Here is a 16,508-nt window from a genome sequence, read left to right as displayed (position 1 = left end):
GATGGCACTGAGTCAAAGAAGTGACTGGCACTAAAAGTATAATTACGACAGCTGAATAGCCATTCCTAAAACTGTCACCATGACTACATGTTATATCACTATGACAACAGAGTGGCAATCAGCAAAACAGACAAGAAGAAAAACTGTAAAGTAACAGGGTGGCTAAAACACACAATAAGGCAGCTGGAAGAGGCTCTTACCTTTTGCTGGGTCAGGGAAGATCCCGTGGCTTCTGCTCTTTATCACAGAATTCTTGGGGGACTCAAGGCACTCCTCCATCTGTCAATAGGTTTACATTCAATTCTATGTGCTTTATATGCATTATAATATATCATCTTACATCATTAAGGCAAACATACACTCTTAGAAGAAAAGGTGCTAAGTAGAACCATAAAGGGTTCTTCGGTTTGTTCCCATAGGGAAACTCTTTTTGGTGCTTTTTGGAACCCTTTGCAGAGAGTTCTATCTAGAACCCTCTATGTAGGCTTGATCAAAGAACCTCCTGTATATGGTGCTACCAATAATAATTTTATCTAAAGGTTCTTCTTAGAACCGTTAATAATGGGGTTCTACTGAGAACCCCTTTATCTTTGAAGAGTTCCACCAGCCTTATTAGCCTTTAAAATGTAATTATTCATGACAATACATATATCACAAGGCCATTCTCTGAGGGCAGGAATCTCCTAGTTTACAGGCCGCATCAGGCATTCAAGTCACATTATGCTGACTTGCAAAGTGATCTGTAATTCCTATTGGAAGTCAGAGTTAGGATACCTGCAACCTGCATTCAGGATGCCTGCCAGGGTAGGGAAGACAACATTAACTGTGACTACCTTACTCACATACAGTATACTGGAACAACCATCTCAGTAATGGGTGCAATAAATGCAATTACTAACAGATTGGATTAGGTTACAAAACTGTATGTTATTTATCTTTCTGTAGCATTAAATTAATGAACCAATCAATGTACATGCAAAAACACAGATATTAAAGTAAAATAAACTATTTTTTATAATCTCCCTGCAGTAGAGCTTGCTGGGAGATATTATACTGTATATGGTTCTACAGGCAGTTCCATAAATATTTGTACATTGACCAAGTTATTATTATTTTAGCTATCTAACACAGCATATTGGAGTTGAAAATAAATAACGAATAAAAGCTGAAAGTCCAGAGTTTTAATTTGAGGGTATTTACATCCAAGTCGTGTGAATGGAGTAGGAATTACATCACGTGGTTTATGTAGGCTGAAAAATCCAAACAAACCCATCAGAGAGATAGCAAAAACATTAGGTGTGGCCAAATCAACTATTTGGTACATTCTTAAAAAGAAAGAACGCACTGGTGAGTTCAGGAACACCAAAAGGCCAGGAAGACCACAGAAAACAACTTTTATTTTATTTAAACTTTATTTAACTAGGCAAGTCAGTTAAGAACAAATTATTATTTACAATGACGGCCTAGGAACAGTGGGTTAACTGTGGTGGATGACAGAATAATTATCTCACTGTTGAAGAAAAAACCCTTCACAACAGTTGGCCAGATCAAGAACCCCCTCCAGGAGGTAGGTGTATCTGTGTCAAAGTCAACAATCAAGAGAAGACTTCACCAGAGTAAATTCTGACGGTTTACCACAAGATGTACACCATTGGTAAGACTCAAAAACAGGAAGACCAGATTAGAGTTTGCCAGAAAATATCTAAAAAGCCGGTGCAGTTCTGGAACAGCATCCTATGGACAGACGAGACAAAGATCAACTTGTACCAGAATGATGGGAAGAGAAGCGTATGGAGAAGGGAAGGAACTGCTCATGATCAGAGCATACCACCTCATCTGTGAAGCATGGAGGAGGTAGTGTTATGGCGTGGGCATGGATCGCTGCCAATGGAACTGGTTCCCTTGTATTTATTGATGATGTGACTGCTGACAAAAGCAGCATGATGAATTCTGAAGTGTTTAGGGTTATATTATCTGCTCATATTCAGCCAAATGCTTCAAAACTCATTGGACGGCGCTTCACAGTGCAGATGGACAATGAGCCGAAGCATACTGCGAAAGCAACCCAATACTTTTATAAGGCAAAGAAGTGGAATGTTATGCATTTGTCAAGTCAATCACCTGACCTGAATCCAATTGAGCATGCATTTCACTTGCTGAAGGCAAAACGCCCAATGAACAAGCAGGAACTGGAGACAGCTGCAGTAAAGGCATGGCAGAGCATCACCAGGGAAGAAAACCAGCATCTGGTGAGGTCTATGGCTTCCAGACTTCAGGCAGTCATTGATTGCAAAGGATTTCAACTCACAATTTAATTTATGATTATGTTAGCTTGTCCAATTACTCTTGAGCCCCTAAAATTGGGTTATAATTCTTACATGGTTCAAACAATAATTTTGACAAAACCTTTAAATTAAAGATGAAAGTCTACACTTAAAGCACATCTTGATTGTTTCATTTCAAATCCATTGTGGTGGCGTACAGAGCCAAAATGATACAAATTGTGTCACTGTCCAAATACATGGACCTGACTGCCTTCTTGTCTTCCACAAAATCATCAAATAACTCTTTCTTCCCAAAACAGATCTTAGGATTATATACTAAGAAGAACCCTTTGACTTACAAAGAATCCTTGTCTTCCAAAAAGGGTTCTTCTGATCAAAATGGTTCTTGGTCGAACACTATTCCTCTGCAAATAAACTTTTTGGAACCATTTTTTCTAAGAGTGAATAAAACATACAATCCATTATGAAAATGATATATGTTAGACAATGAATACTGTACAGTACCTGCCCCTGTCCCTGCCCCTGTCCCTGTCCATGCATTAGGCCTTGTCCTTGTCCTAATCCTGGCCCCATGTCCTTGCCTGGTCCTTGCCCCGCTATGGGCCCCTGTCCCGGCCCTGCCCCTGCTCCTGGCCCCCCAGGCCCCTGGGCGGTGTGATGTGATCTGCTATGCTCAATGCTCTCACTCTGCTCCTTCAGAGGCAGCCAGCGAGGAGTGTTGTCCAGCTGAGTTGTGTTAGACAGATCTATCAACACCTGGAGAGAGAGACAGCAAGACAGAGAGATAAAGATTGAGAAAGACAAAGCCAGAGAGAGAGAGAGAGAGAGAGGGGTAGAGAGTAGGCATGTGTAAGCAAATACTTATACTGTAGATACATGAAAATAGAGTAAATCATTTTCAGACATGGGGTTCTGTGATGTTGAAACATACCATCATACTGCTTTATAAATAATTAGGCTCCTTGTCCATTTAGCAGAGGATCAATGGGATTCATTCTACAGACTGATAAAACGTCAAATTACCTGTGAATATAGTTTTATTGGGAAGGGTAAACTGAAAGTATAAGCCTCTGTTGGCTGGAGAACACTAAAAAACATCAGGAGACATTAGGGTAAAGGTAAATTCACTCAAGTGAATGTATGTGACAGTCCAACCAGAGTGTGTCTGATTCTGGAGACACTCACTTCTCCCAGGAAGTCATTGGAGGAAGATTTGTCATAATCCCACACTGTCACCTCCAGAGTCTTCTTCTTCAGCTGAGAGTGAGTGGGATAGGAGGGAGGAGAGAGGGAGAGAGTGAGAGGGAGGGGAGAAAATAGGGAATGGGAGATAATGATAGAGAGAGAGAGACATAGAGACAGAGAGAGATATATACTTAAATTTACAAATGCATTTAAACAAGTTATGCCAAGTACAACACCCACGCAGATCAATCTCATTCCACCAGCCTGTCAGGGGACTCTGTGATTGTGTGTTTGTGAGTGGGTGTGTGTGTGTGTATGAATACGTGTGTGTTTGTGTGTGTGTGTGTGTGTGTGTGTGTGTGTGTGTGTGCACGCCTGGCAGAGAAGTGGGTGAGTGAGTGAGTGAGTGAGTGAGTGAGTGAGTGAGTGAGCGAGTGAGTGAGTGAGTGAGTGATAGTGCAGCGTTTACAACCTCATTGGGCAGAATAGAGAAATGAGTCACAGAAGAGCCACTAGACTTGAGATGCTACTGTCCACTGAGAGAGAGCGCTGTAAGGATAGACTTCACTCATCTTAAGTGGTCCAAATTGCAGCCAAGGGCTACTGTTAGGTTGAATGAAGAAGTCTCTGTCTCTCTCTTTCTCTTGCTGGTGATTTGTATTCTGTAAGGGCTCAGAATGAGGGGTGGAGAGAGTTGTTAAACCTAGCCAGGAGAGTGGTGTTATGGGCTTCAGGGGATTGGTAATGGGTACTGAGGCTGCAGAGAGACTGTCAGAACATCCACAAGGATTCAGAGCTACCAATTCAACTTGAAATAAGACTAACTAAATACATTCATTCAAAATAATGTTCAATGTGGATGTGTATGGATTTGTGTGTGACGGATGCGTTAGTAGGTGCTTTGTGTGTGTGTGTGTGTGTGTGTGTGTGTGTGTGTGTGTGTGTGTGTGTGTGTGTGTGTTCCTACCTGTTCCAGGTGTATGTTCTTGTAGATGACGGTCTGGTTCCACTCTGGGTTCAGACTCCTCTGAACGTACTTGGTCCTCCTCTTGTTCTCACCACTATGATGTCATAGCAAAGGAACACATTTTGTCTCAGATGTGGTCTTTGTTAATATGCTAATATTGCCACATTATCGTAGATTTTGCCAAATGACATTTGATGATAGATATAAAGATGATATAGCAGGATGTCAATAATTGAATATCTGATTCAATATAATTATATCATCATATATTGTACATGATGCCTTGCAAATGTTGGATGAGGGTCAAATGTACACCACCGTTCAAAAGTTTGGGGTCACATTGAAATGTCCTTGTTTTTGAAAGAATAGCACGTCTTGTTCATTAAAATAACATCAAATTTATCAGAAATACAGTATAGACATTGTTAATGTTGTAAATGACTATTGTAGCTGGAAACGGCAGATTTTTTTATGGAATATCTACAGTGGCGTACAGAGGCCCATTATCAGCAACCATCACTCCTGTTCCAATGGAAAATTGTGTAGACTAATCCAAGTTTATAATTTAAAAGGCTAATTGATCATTAGAAAACGCGTTTGCAATTATGTTAGCACAGCTGAAAATTGTTGTCCTAATTTAAGAAGCAATAAAACTGGCCTTCTTTAGACTAGTTGAGTATCTGGAGCATCAGCATTTGTGGGTTCGATTACAGGCTCAAAATGGCCAGAAACAAATAACTCTCTTCTTAAACTTGTCAGTCTATTCTTGTTCTGAGAAATGAAGGCTATTCCATGTGAGAAATTGCCAAGAAACTGAAGATCTCAAACAACGGTGTGTACTACTCCCTTCACAGAATGAAAAAAGAGGATTGGGAGGCCCCGGTGCACAACTGAGCAAGAGGACAAGTACATTAGAGTGTCTAGTTTGAGAAACAGACGCCTCACAAGTCCTCAACTGGCAGCTTCCTAAAAAGTTCCCACAAAACACCAGTCTCAATGTCAACAGTGAAGAGGCGACTCCGGGATGCTGGTCTTCTAGGCAGAGTTTCTCTGTCCAGTGTCTGTGTTCTTTTTCCCATCTTAATCTTTTATTGGCCAGTCTGAGATATGGATTTTCTTTGTGACTGTCTAGAAGGCCAGGATCCCGGAGTCGCCTCTTCACTGTTGACCTTGTGACTGGTGTTTTGCGGATACTATTTAATGAACCTGCCAGTTGAGGACTTGTGAGGCGTCTGTTTCTCAAACTAGACACTCTAATGTATTCCATAAAAAATCTGCCGTTTCCAGCTACAATTGTCATTTACAGCATTAACAATGTCTACACTGTATTTCTGATCAATTTGATACTATTTTAATGGACAAAAAATGTGCTTTTCTTTCCAAGTCACTGGCATCTTTCAAAAACAAGGACATTTCTAAGTGACCCCAAACCTTTGAACAGTAGTGTATAGACACACTGGCTAGACAGGATAACAACATGAAACAAGAATAAAGTCAAAGAAATAGTGATGTATGTACAGTATGTTTGTCTGGTTGAATCAATATTTGACTGTAAGGCACAGCTCTACTCCTGTAGCAGAGAGCATAAAGGTGAGGTGAAAAACACATCTGACTCATGAAATGATTTCACATTTCAACTTTGATTTCAACACGGCAATGTTCTTGGCTACATCTGCACAATCAGATAATCACATTGCACATTGAAGCAGGGGGGGAAACAGACTGAAAGCAGAGAGGCAGATAATTAGAGAGCCAGAGAAGGTAAGAATGATATTAAAAGAGGGAGGGAAGGAAAGTAGGAGACAGAGGGGCAGAGAAACAGAGACAGAATGCAAAGAAGGAGAGGCAGAGAAGGAGAGAAGCACAGAAGGAGAGAAGGAAGAGTGCAGAGAAGAAGAGAAGCAGAGAAGGAAGAGAGCAGCGAAGGATAGCTGCAGAGAAGGAAGAGAGCAGAGGATAGAAGCAGAGAAGAAGGAGAGCAGAGAAGGATAGCAGCAGAGAAGGAAGAGAGCAGAGGATAGAAGCAGAGAAGAAGGAGAGCAGAGAAGGATAGCAGCAGAGAAGGAAGAGAGCAGAGAAGGATAGCAGCAGAGAAGGAAGAGAGCAGAGAAGGATAGCAGCAGAGAAGAAGAGAGCAGAGAAGGATAGCAGCAGAGAAGGAAGAGAGCAGAGAAGTATAGCAGCAGAGAAGAAGGAGAGCAGAGAAGGATAGCAGCAGAGAAGAAGGAGAGCAGAGAAGGATAGCAGCAGAGAAGGAAGAGAGCAGAGGATAGCAGCAGAGAAGGAAGAGAGCAGCGAAGGATAGCAGCAGAGAAGAAGAGAGCAGAGAAGGATAGCAGCAGAGAAGAAGAGAGCAGAGAAGGAGAGAAGGAAAAGAACAGAGAATAAGAGAAACAGAGAAGGAAAATATTAGAGAAGGATAGAAGCAGAGAAGGATAGAAGCAGATAAGAACAGAATCGGAGAAGAAGAGAAGAAGAGAAGGAGAGAAGCAGAGAAGCACTACACTACCTTGCGTTCTGGACTACCATGACTTGTCTGAGAGTCCAGGGGAGGGAGAGGAGGGTAGAGACAACAGACAACAAACAACAAGAACAGCAAAAAGAAAGAAATTGTCAGAGAAACAGAGACATAAAGGGAAGGAGATAAAGAACGACAACATAGAAACATGAAGACATGGTTTATTTACTACTGTCTACTGTTTAAACACATATCAAGCAGTCCCTATATACTGAGCTAAAGGACAGTGTGCGTGTGTGTGTGTGCTGGCAGTTTCTATCCAATTCGGATACAGTCTCTGAATCTTTGATCCAATCCGAAATCAGGGTAGAGTCTCTGGCACTGTACTGTAAAATCCTATGAACATGGCTGATAGAGCCATTAGTAGAAAGCAGATAGTGTTATAGGTCAGATTAAGACATGATCTCTCTGCCTTTTCACAGGAAGAGAGGGATGGAGACAATGATGGGGCAGGGAAGGAGAGAGGGATACGCTAAGCTGATGCTGATAAACTGATAATCGCTGTCCCGTGGGAGGGTTGAACCTTACTACACTATCACATCAGAGCACTCAGAAAGAGAACACTGCAGCCGATCTAGAGACCACACACACACACACACACACACACACACACACACACACACACACACACACACACACACACACACACACACACACACACACACACACACACATATCAGCATTAAAGAGAATATCTTAGAGTAAATATAGAATGCTTTGATACAGTGACCAAACAGTGTTTCATATCAAGTTGTAGTATCTGTCCATGAGTACGTTTACATGCACCATGTTCGAATCAAGGCTGTATCACCTCCGGTGATAGTCCAATAGGGCGGCGCACAATTGGCCAAGCGTCGTCCGGGTTTGGCCGGGGTAGGCCCTCATTGTAAATAAGAATTTGTTCTTAACTGACTTTCCGAGTTAAATAAAGGTTCATAATTTGATATTAAATTGATTAGGAAAATGGGTATACCTAGTTAGTTGTACAACTGAATATATTCAACTGAAATGTGTCTTCCGCATTTAACCCAACCCCTCTGAATCAGAGAGGTGCTGCCTTAATCGACATCCAGAGCGCCCAGGGAATAGTGGGTTAACTGCCTCGCTCAGTGGCAGAAAAACAGATTGTAACCTTGTCAGCTCAGGGATTCAATCCAGCAACCTTTGCGGTTACTGGCCCAATGCTCTAACCACTAGGCTATGGCAGTAGTCAGATTATGCAATAGTCATGTAAACACCTTACTCTGCTTATCTTAATCGGCGTAAGGTCGAAATCTAAGTAAACATACACCGATTAAAACACCTGGTTTTCGGAGCAATCTTTTGAATTATTAGGACATGTAAACTCCTTAATCGGCGTTCCAGTGGTGTATTTGATCTGCGCGTGTGCTAGCACCAGCCGAGAGCCTCCCTCTTTAGCATGAGTGGAGTTTGAATCAACTGAATGTATGTGTCTTAGAAGTAGTTTCCACAAACAGACTTCATATGTCCCAACTCAGAATCAAATATACTTCTCAAAAATAACTTGGTCACTGTGGTTGAACATTTATTTTGATTGCCGATTTTCTGCGGTTATCAGAGAGCAATCAGTTAGCCTGATGTAAAACAGGGTTTATAGGGAAATCGTTCTTCTTGCAAAGCATGCAAACATTTGAATCAAATTATTATATTAATCTGACTAGCCACAATACCAATACATGTCCACTCAATATGCCAACTGAGGCCAGTTAGAAGCCATGGAGATAAGAAATGAAAGTAGCCCACAGTTGGATGTGTCACTATCATGTTTTATGAACTCCTAGGCTTCTACTTACAATCAATCTTTCACAGAGAGCTCCCAGTAAATCTAACACAGATTAATAAAGGCACATCAGAGTAACAGTCAATACTCATTAGAGTACAGAAAGAGAGAGAGAGGGAGAGAGAGAGAGAGAGAGAGACAGGGAGAGAGAGAGAGAGAGAGAGAGAGAGAGAGAGAGAGAGAGAGAATGCAAGGCAGAGAGAAAGAGAGAGAGGGATAGAACGAGAAAGAGAGAGAGAGAGAGTGCAAGGCAGAGAGAGAGAGAGATAGAGAGAATGCAAGGCAGAGAGAGAGAGAATGCAAGGCAGAGAGAGAGAGAGAGAGAGAGAATGCAAGGCAGAGAGAGAGAATGCAAGGCAGAGAGGGAGAGATAGAGAGAGAGAATGCAAGGCAGAGCGAGAGAGAGAGAGAGATAGAGAGAGAGAGAGAGAGAGAGAGAGAGAGAGAGAGAGAATGCAAGGCAGAGAGAGAGAGATAGAGAGAGAGAATGCAAGGCAGAGAGAGAGAAAGAGAGAGAATGCAAGGCAGAGAGAGAGAGAGAGAGCGATAAAAAAGCAGTCCAGAAGGAGTTAAAAGCATTGTGAAGTATCTCACCCTCTCCCTGGTAGGAGGTAAACCTTGACAAAGGGGTCGGAGTATCTGTTGGGGTCTCTCTGAGCCAGGTTCCTGGCCTGGAGCACATGCACTATCAGGTTCCCCAGGTTCCTGTCATAGTTGATCTGGAGCTGCAGGGAGCAGAGTGGACAGAGAGAGACATGCAGTATGTTCAACTAGGTTCTACAGGCATGTAGACCAGTGTTTCTCAACACTAGACAACCTGATTCTGACTAATCATCAAACTCTTGACAGGTGGATCAATCAAGTGGAGGAATTCAGGAATATAAGGCACACTCTACAGACTCCAGACTGGAGGAGTCAGTAGCAAACAGAGTAGGTGTGAGACTGGGGTTTGCCAAGAGGGGACCAAGAACCAGTCAAATTTTATCACAAATAGCATTGCAAATTGGCTTAAACTTAGATGCATTGTCTTGAATAACTGTTTATTTGTAACTGCCCTAATTTATTTAAATAAACCCATTTGAATATTAACATTGGGAAAATATTCACTTTAGATACATGTTTAGTGGTAACCCCCTACAAGGAATATATATATATATATATATATTTTAAAGCTGATTTAGGTCTACTCTATTTCTACACAATTTAAAAGCTCTAAAATTATATTTGGAGAACATTAAAAAAAGAAGCAAAAATGACTTCAGCCATTCTCACCTTGGCTGCTGTAGCTTCATGTTACCTTAGTCGATAAAGGACAAACACATGCCATACAGCAATGACAGCCATGTCATACAGCAATGACACCTCGATCAGAAGGACAGCGTCAATGCGTTTTGCTACACCAGAAGTACATTCATTTCCAATGGAATGCTGCGTTTGCCTTGCAGCATTATATTGCAGAGGCTGTTGCAGTGCGTTCTGTGTTCCGCATATATTGGATTTATGAAATGTATGCATCAAACTGTATGCATAGACTTGACAGAAATAGTGGCAAAAGGTGAATGTTGAACTTTTGTTGCACACATATCCACTAAAATGTTGGATTACATAATGAAAAAAGTTTGACTGCAGAATGTATCACGCAGTATTGATGCAATGAGGCTGTCGGCCTGATAGCTGCTACACACTAGCTAAACACCGGGATAAAAAATTCTAGTTGAGTTTCCTGTCAACTCAACCAGCAGTTCCTTAGCCGCCTTCCTGCTCTGCTTTCCAAATATCAATTGAGAGAGATTGCACTGTTCAGTGTTCCCTCACTGTAGCCATGCTCTCCATAATCCTAAAGACAGCCAGCCAGCCAATCACAGCCTTTGCGCCCACTCCAAGGTATCCGCATGGTCCTAAAGCCAGCCACAATGACTTGCCTGAACAAAAACATTGTCTTTTCTCTCCAATCTGAGCCATATTGACAGCTCTCTGATCCAATGAGAATAGAGGGGCACTAAGGGTGGCCAATCATATTTGAGGTGTGGCTGGTGCCACCCCTCTGTGGTGGTGCCCTTGAGCAGGCCTACCTGTATTTCTCCTGTTATAGGGTGAGGCTGAGACTTTAGCACCTGCACATCCGCTGCCGACTGAAAAACAAACACAAGCATCGATTATACGTTTATGCCGATATCAGTCTCACTGATACATGTTCACACACTCTACATTAACACACACACACACACACACACACACACACACACACACACACACACACACACACACACACACACACACACACACACACACACACACACTGCCATGAGAAGCCCTGCTTATAGTGTGGCCTCTGGTCTGCCTGAAAAGTTCAGTTACTGTGTCCATCATATTATGGTTTTAATTAGCAGTAGGTTGGCTAGAGCCCCTGTGTAGGATAGTTATGGTCAGATGACATATCAAGGACCTGTCCTTGTCCTGGAGATGCTGAGTAGCGCTTTCTGAATGGACTCTATAAGACCCAGGTGAAAACTTACTAGAAGAGGATTAACAAACCGGAAAAAAATCATTATGTACAGTCAGAGAAGGTTAATTCAGTATATTCAGTATATTACATAATCTACCTACCATAGAAGGTAGTTAATATATAGAAAGTAGAAAGTAGTTAATACAATGTGTATTTACACACTCACAGTCACAGCCATGCATGCATCTCTTTCTTTCTATATCCCCTGTGTATTTATACCTGTGTTCTCTGTTTGTCCATTGCCAGTTTGTCGAGTCAACCAGCGTTTTTGTTCTCAGCTCCTGAATTTCCCAGTCTCTCTTTTTCTCACCCTCCTGGTTTTGACCCTTGCCTGTCCTGACTCTGAGCCTGCCTGCTTGACCGCTCTGCCTGACCCTGACCCTGCCGACCTGCACCTTTGCCCCACCTCTGGACTATTGACCACTCTGCATACCCTGACCTTGAGCCTGCCTTCTATCCGGTACCGTTGCCACACCTCTGGTTTTCCGACCCCTGCCTGCCTTGACCTGTCTATTGCCTGCCCCTGTTCGATTATTAAACCATTGTTAATTCGACGTGTCCGCATCTGGGTTTTTAGCTTGATTCCTGATACCCTGCACACATATACCATGCATGTTTCTCTATAATTAGCCTGTCATGTTTCTGTGATCCACAATGCAGCCACAGCAGTTGACCTTGACCTCTACCACACAAACAAACGTACACATGCACAGCATTTGTGAATTATTAATTATGAACTCACCAGCCATATGGATGTAATAACATACTCTACAGGGAGCTACGGGCTCTCAATATCATAATGTACTATTGAAGGCATTACCTTGGCGTTGTGGCGTTGTTTCTTGTTGATGGCTGGGGAGGCAGGCTGACCGGGGCTGGGGACGGCACTAGAGCTAGCCGATGCATTGCCTGAGTGTAACAGAGCTGAGCGGTCAAGGGCAGAGAGGATCCCTACTCCTCCTGGCCCCCCCACCCCCATTCCTACCCCCATCCCAGGGGCCTGCTGTTGGGAAAACTTCTGCAGCTCTGCAGCCAGCTGCTTAGGGTCCACTCCTGGAGAACACTGCCTGTCACCTACACACACACAGACACACACACAGTAACATTCACAATGAAGCATTGTAAAGTTACATAAACATTATGATACATTATAACAACATAGTGCAAAAGTCATGATGAAGCATTATAACAATGTAGCGGTGTACCAGGCTTCAGCTGGTCATGGTTCTCAAGGGCCTGGGGATGCTCAGGGTCAGACAGCATGTTCAGGTCACTGAGAGAGACAAACAGAAAGGTCAAATTTAGGTCTCATCTAAATTAAGTGGGGATAAGAGGAGTGAGGGATGAGAAAGGATAGAGAGCGATGAGGAATAAGATATTTGACTCACAGTCTCACACAGAGCTCAGTCTCTGTAGATGGCTGACCCATAATGCACTGCACCTCCTCGTAAGTCTTCCCCATCAGAGGAACCCCGTTCAACTCCAACACCTGCATTCCTACAGAGAGAGACAGAGAGCGAGAGAGCACTTTGACGCCAGTAAGATAACGTAACAACACATAACCCTTTATGTATGTTTATGACACATGATTCAAACTGCTATGGCACCACAGATCGATTCTCGATCCTGCAGTCAGGGTCTTGAGACAAGCTCAGACTACAGACACCTTGGTCTCAATGCATCTCAGAACACAAAACACAACCCAAAAAAGTTTAGCTCAGGGAGAAATGTCTTACTCCTTCTCAAGAGTAGGTGCTACATCTTTTAAAAACACCACTACCTTTCATTTCATTGACTAGAACAGTGGTTCCCAACGTTTTTTGTTTACTGTACCGACTACTGAATTTGACTCAGCCCGGAGTACCCAATAAGTACCCCCATAGTGCATTTTACCAGTCACTGTGTGGTCTCATGGGTCTTCTTAAGTACCCCCTGTGGATAGGCCAAGTACCCCCAGGGGGTCATAGTACCCCTGGTTGGGAACCACTAGACTAGAGTATATATTTTTCAGGTTCTGGTTCACACAGCAGACAAGACTCAGAGAGCATGACAGAGTATATAGCAGTAAGAGCTGTATGATAGATACTGAAAGCGAGAAAGTGCACAGTAAACTCAAACCCATGCCAGCATCGGTGCTGTGGCTGCACTTACACAAATGAAACCTCGTCTTCAGATAAGACTTTTGCTTACGAAGTAACTCGCCAGCTGCTGTGACAACAAAAGATGTTCTTTGTATGTTAGAGAGTCAAGGCCACAGCAACGTTTAGAATATGCTCTCTCTCTCTCTCTCTTTCTCTCTCAGTCTCTCATTCCCCCACTCCTCATCTCTCCCTCTCTCTCTCTCCCTCTCTCTCTCTCTCATCACCCCCCTCTCTCATTCTCTCTCTCTTTGCACCTGAGGGTACAAGTGTTCAGTTCCATGGTCTCTTTCAACTAAAGTCTAAACACAGAATTTGCATTAAGGTAGTTTAGTCCTCTGAAGAGAGTCAGATAAAAGGACAACATACAGTGCCTTGCGAAAGTATTCGGCCCCCTTGAAGTTTGCGACCATTTGCCACATTTCAGGCTTCAAACATAAAGATGTAAAACTGTATTTTTTTGTGAAGAATCAACAACAAGTGGGACACAATCATGAAGTGGAACGACATTTATTGGATATTTCAAACTTTTTTAACAAATCAAAAACTGAAAAACTGGACGTGCAAAATTATTCAGCCCCTTTACTTTCAGTGCAGCAAACTCTCTCCAGAAGTTCAGTGAGGATCTCTGAATGATCCAATGTTGACCTAAATGACTAATGATGATAAATACAATCCACCTGTGTGTAATCAAGTCTCCGTATAAATGCACCTGCACTGTGATAGTCTCAGAGGTCCGTTAAATGCGCAGAGAGCATCATGAAGAACAAGGAACACACCAGGCAGGTCCGAGATACTGTTGTGAAGAAGTTTAAAGCCGGATTTGGATACAAAACAAATCCCAAGCTTTAAACATCCCAAGGAGCACTGTGCAAGCGATAATATTGAAATGGAAGGAGTATCAGACCACTGCAAATCTACCAAGACCTGGCCGTCCCTCTAAACTTTCAGCTCATACAAGGAGAAGACTGATAAGAGATGCAGCCAAGAGGCCCATGATCACTCTGGATGAACTGCAGAGATCTACAGCTGAGGTGGGAGACTCTATCCATAGGACAACAATCAGTCGTATATTGCACAAATCTGGCCTTTATGGGAGAGTGGCAAGAAGAAAGCCATTTCTTAAAGATATCCATAAAAAGTGTTGTTTAAAGTTTGCCACAAGCCACCTGGGAGACACACCAAACATGTGGAAGAAGGTGCTCTGGTCAGATGAAACCAAAATTGAACTTTTTGGCAACAATGCAAAACGTTATGTTTGGCGTAAAAGCAACACAGCTGAACACACCATCCCCACTGTCAAACATGGTGGTGGCAGCATCATGGTTTGGGCCTGCTTTTCTTCAGCAGGGACAGGGAAGATGGTTAAAATTGATGGGAAGATGGATGGAGCCAAATACAGGACCATTCTGGAAGAAAACCTGATGGAGTCTGCAAAAGACCTGAGACTGGGACGGAGGTTTTGTCTTCCAACAAGACAATGATCCAAAACATAAAGCAAAATCTACAATGGAATGGTTCAAAAATAAACATATCCAGGTGTTAGAATGGCCAAGTCAAAGTCCAGACCTGAATCCAATCGAGAATCTGTGGACAGAACTGAAAACTGCTGTTCACAAATGCTCTCCATCCAACCTCACTGAGCTCGAGCTGTTTTGCAAGGAGGAATGGGAAAAAATGTCAGTCTCTCGATGTGCAAAACTGATAGAGACATACCCCAAGCGACTTACAGCTGTAATCGCAGCAAAAGGTGGCGCTACAAAGTATTAACTTAAGGGGGCTGAATAATTTTGCACGCCCAATTTTTCAGTTTTTAATAAAAAAAAAAGTTTGAAATATCCAATAAATGTCGTTCCACTTCATGATTGTGTCCCACTTGTTCTTGATTCTTCACAAAAAAATACAATTTTATATCTTTATGTTTGAAGCCTGAAATGTGGCAAAGGGTCGCAAAGTTCAAGGGGGCCGAATACTTTCGCAAGGCACTGTAAGACCACAACAACACAATGGTCCTATGACTGCTTCTATTCCTAGGAGGGTTACTGTGTAATAGGGTGGCTGGTTGCCTAGTGGTTAGAGTGTTGGGCCATCAACCGAAAAGTTGCTGCTTCGAATACTCGAGCCGGCAAGGTGAAAATCTGTGCACTTGAGCAAGACAATTAACCCACATTTGCTCCAGGGGTGCTGGACTACATGGCTGACCCTGTAAAACAACACATTTCACTGCACCTATCTGGTGTATGTGGCAATAAAACATATATATATATACTGTACCAGTCAAAAGTCTCGACACACCAACTCATTCCAGGGTTTTTCCTTATTTTTACTATTTTTCTACATTGTAGAATAATAGTGAAGACATCAACATTATGAAAAAACACAAAGGATAATGTACCTTTGACGAGTTTCTTCTGTTGGCACTCCAATATGTCCCATAAACATCACAAATGGTCCTTTTGTTCGATTAATTCCTTCATTATATATCCAAAATGTCCATTTATTTGGCGCGTTTGATCCAAAAAAGCACCGGTTCCAACTCGCGCAACATTACTACAAAATATCTCAGAAATGACCTGTAATCTTTGTCCAAAAATTTAAAACAACTTTCCTAATAAAACTATAGGTATTTTTTTGTAAATAAAGGAAAAACATCAACCAATTTCAAAGGAAAAACATCAACCAATTTCTAAAGACTGTTGACATCCAGTGGGAATGATAGGAACTGCAAGCAAGTGCCTTAGAAATCTAGATCCCTATTGAAAGCCCATTGAAAAAAGAGTGACCTCAAAATGTTTTTTTTTTCCTGGATGGTTTGTCCTCTGGGCTTTGTTATACTCACAGACATTCAAACAGTTTTAGAAACTTCTGAGTGATTTCTATCCAAATCTACTAATGATATGCATACCCTAGCTTCTGAGCCTGAGTAGCAGGCAGTTTACTTTGGGCACGCTTTCCATCCGGACGTGAAAATACTGCCCCCTAGCCCGAAGAGGTTTTAACAGTCTCTGCGTACCATCAACCAGCATCATGAGGAATGCTTTTTGAGCAGTCCTGAAGGAGTTCCCACATATGCTGAGCACTTGTTGGCTGCTTTTCCTTCACTCTGTG

At 42.4% G+C, this 16,508-nt stretch overlaps 1 protein-coding gene across 4 annotated transcripts in view; it reads right to left on the bottom strand.

Annotated features, from left to right (window-relative positions):
- LOC110532225 (protein piccolo) overlaps window positions 1-16,508 on the bottom strand; it is a 59,847-nt gene that overhangs the window by 10,981 nt on the left and 32,358 nt on the right. For 3 of the 4 annotated variants that reach the window (XM_036976084.1, XM_036976091.1, XM_036976094.1), the window contains 10 exons: window positions 12,651-12,759; window positions 12,468-12,535; window positions 12,083-12,336; window positions 10,829-10,888; window positions 9,351-9,481; window positions 6,947-6,973; window positions 4,438-4,531; window positions 3,471-3,542; window positions 2,790-3,041; window positions 201-279 (listed from right to left, as the gene is read on the bottom strand). In XM_036976084.1, the coding sequence (XP_036831979.1) occupies window positions 201-279; window positions 2,790-3,041; window positions 3,471-3,542; window positions 4,438-4,531; window positions 6,947-6,973; window positions 9,351-9,481; window positions 10,829-10,888; window positions 12,083-12,336; window positions 12,468-12,535; window positions 12,651-12,759 (1,146 nt within the window). The remainder of the gene's footprint in view (window positions 1-200; window positions 280-2,789; window positions 3,042-3,470; window positions 3,543-4,437; window positions 4,532-6,946; window positions 6,974-9,350; window positions 9,482-10,828; window positions 10,889-12,082; window positions 12,337-12,467; window positions 12,536-12,650; window positions 12,760-16,508) is intronic. The other variant, XM_036976089.1, reaches the window with a different exon arrangement.

This window comes from Oncorhynchus mykiss, chromosome 1 (genome assembly GCF_013265735.2).
Source record: "Oncorhynchus mykiss isolate Arlee chromosome 1, USDA_OmykA_1.1, whole genome shotgun sequence".
Lineage (NCBI taxonomy): Eukaryota > Metazoa > Chordata > Actinopteri > Salmoniformes > Salmonidae > Oncorhynchus > Oncorhynchus mykiss.
This window is presented reverse-complemented; position numbering and strand designations above follow the sequence as displayed.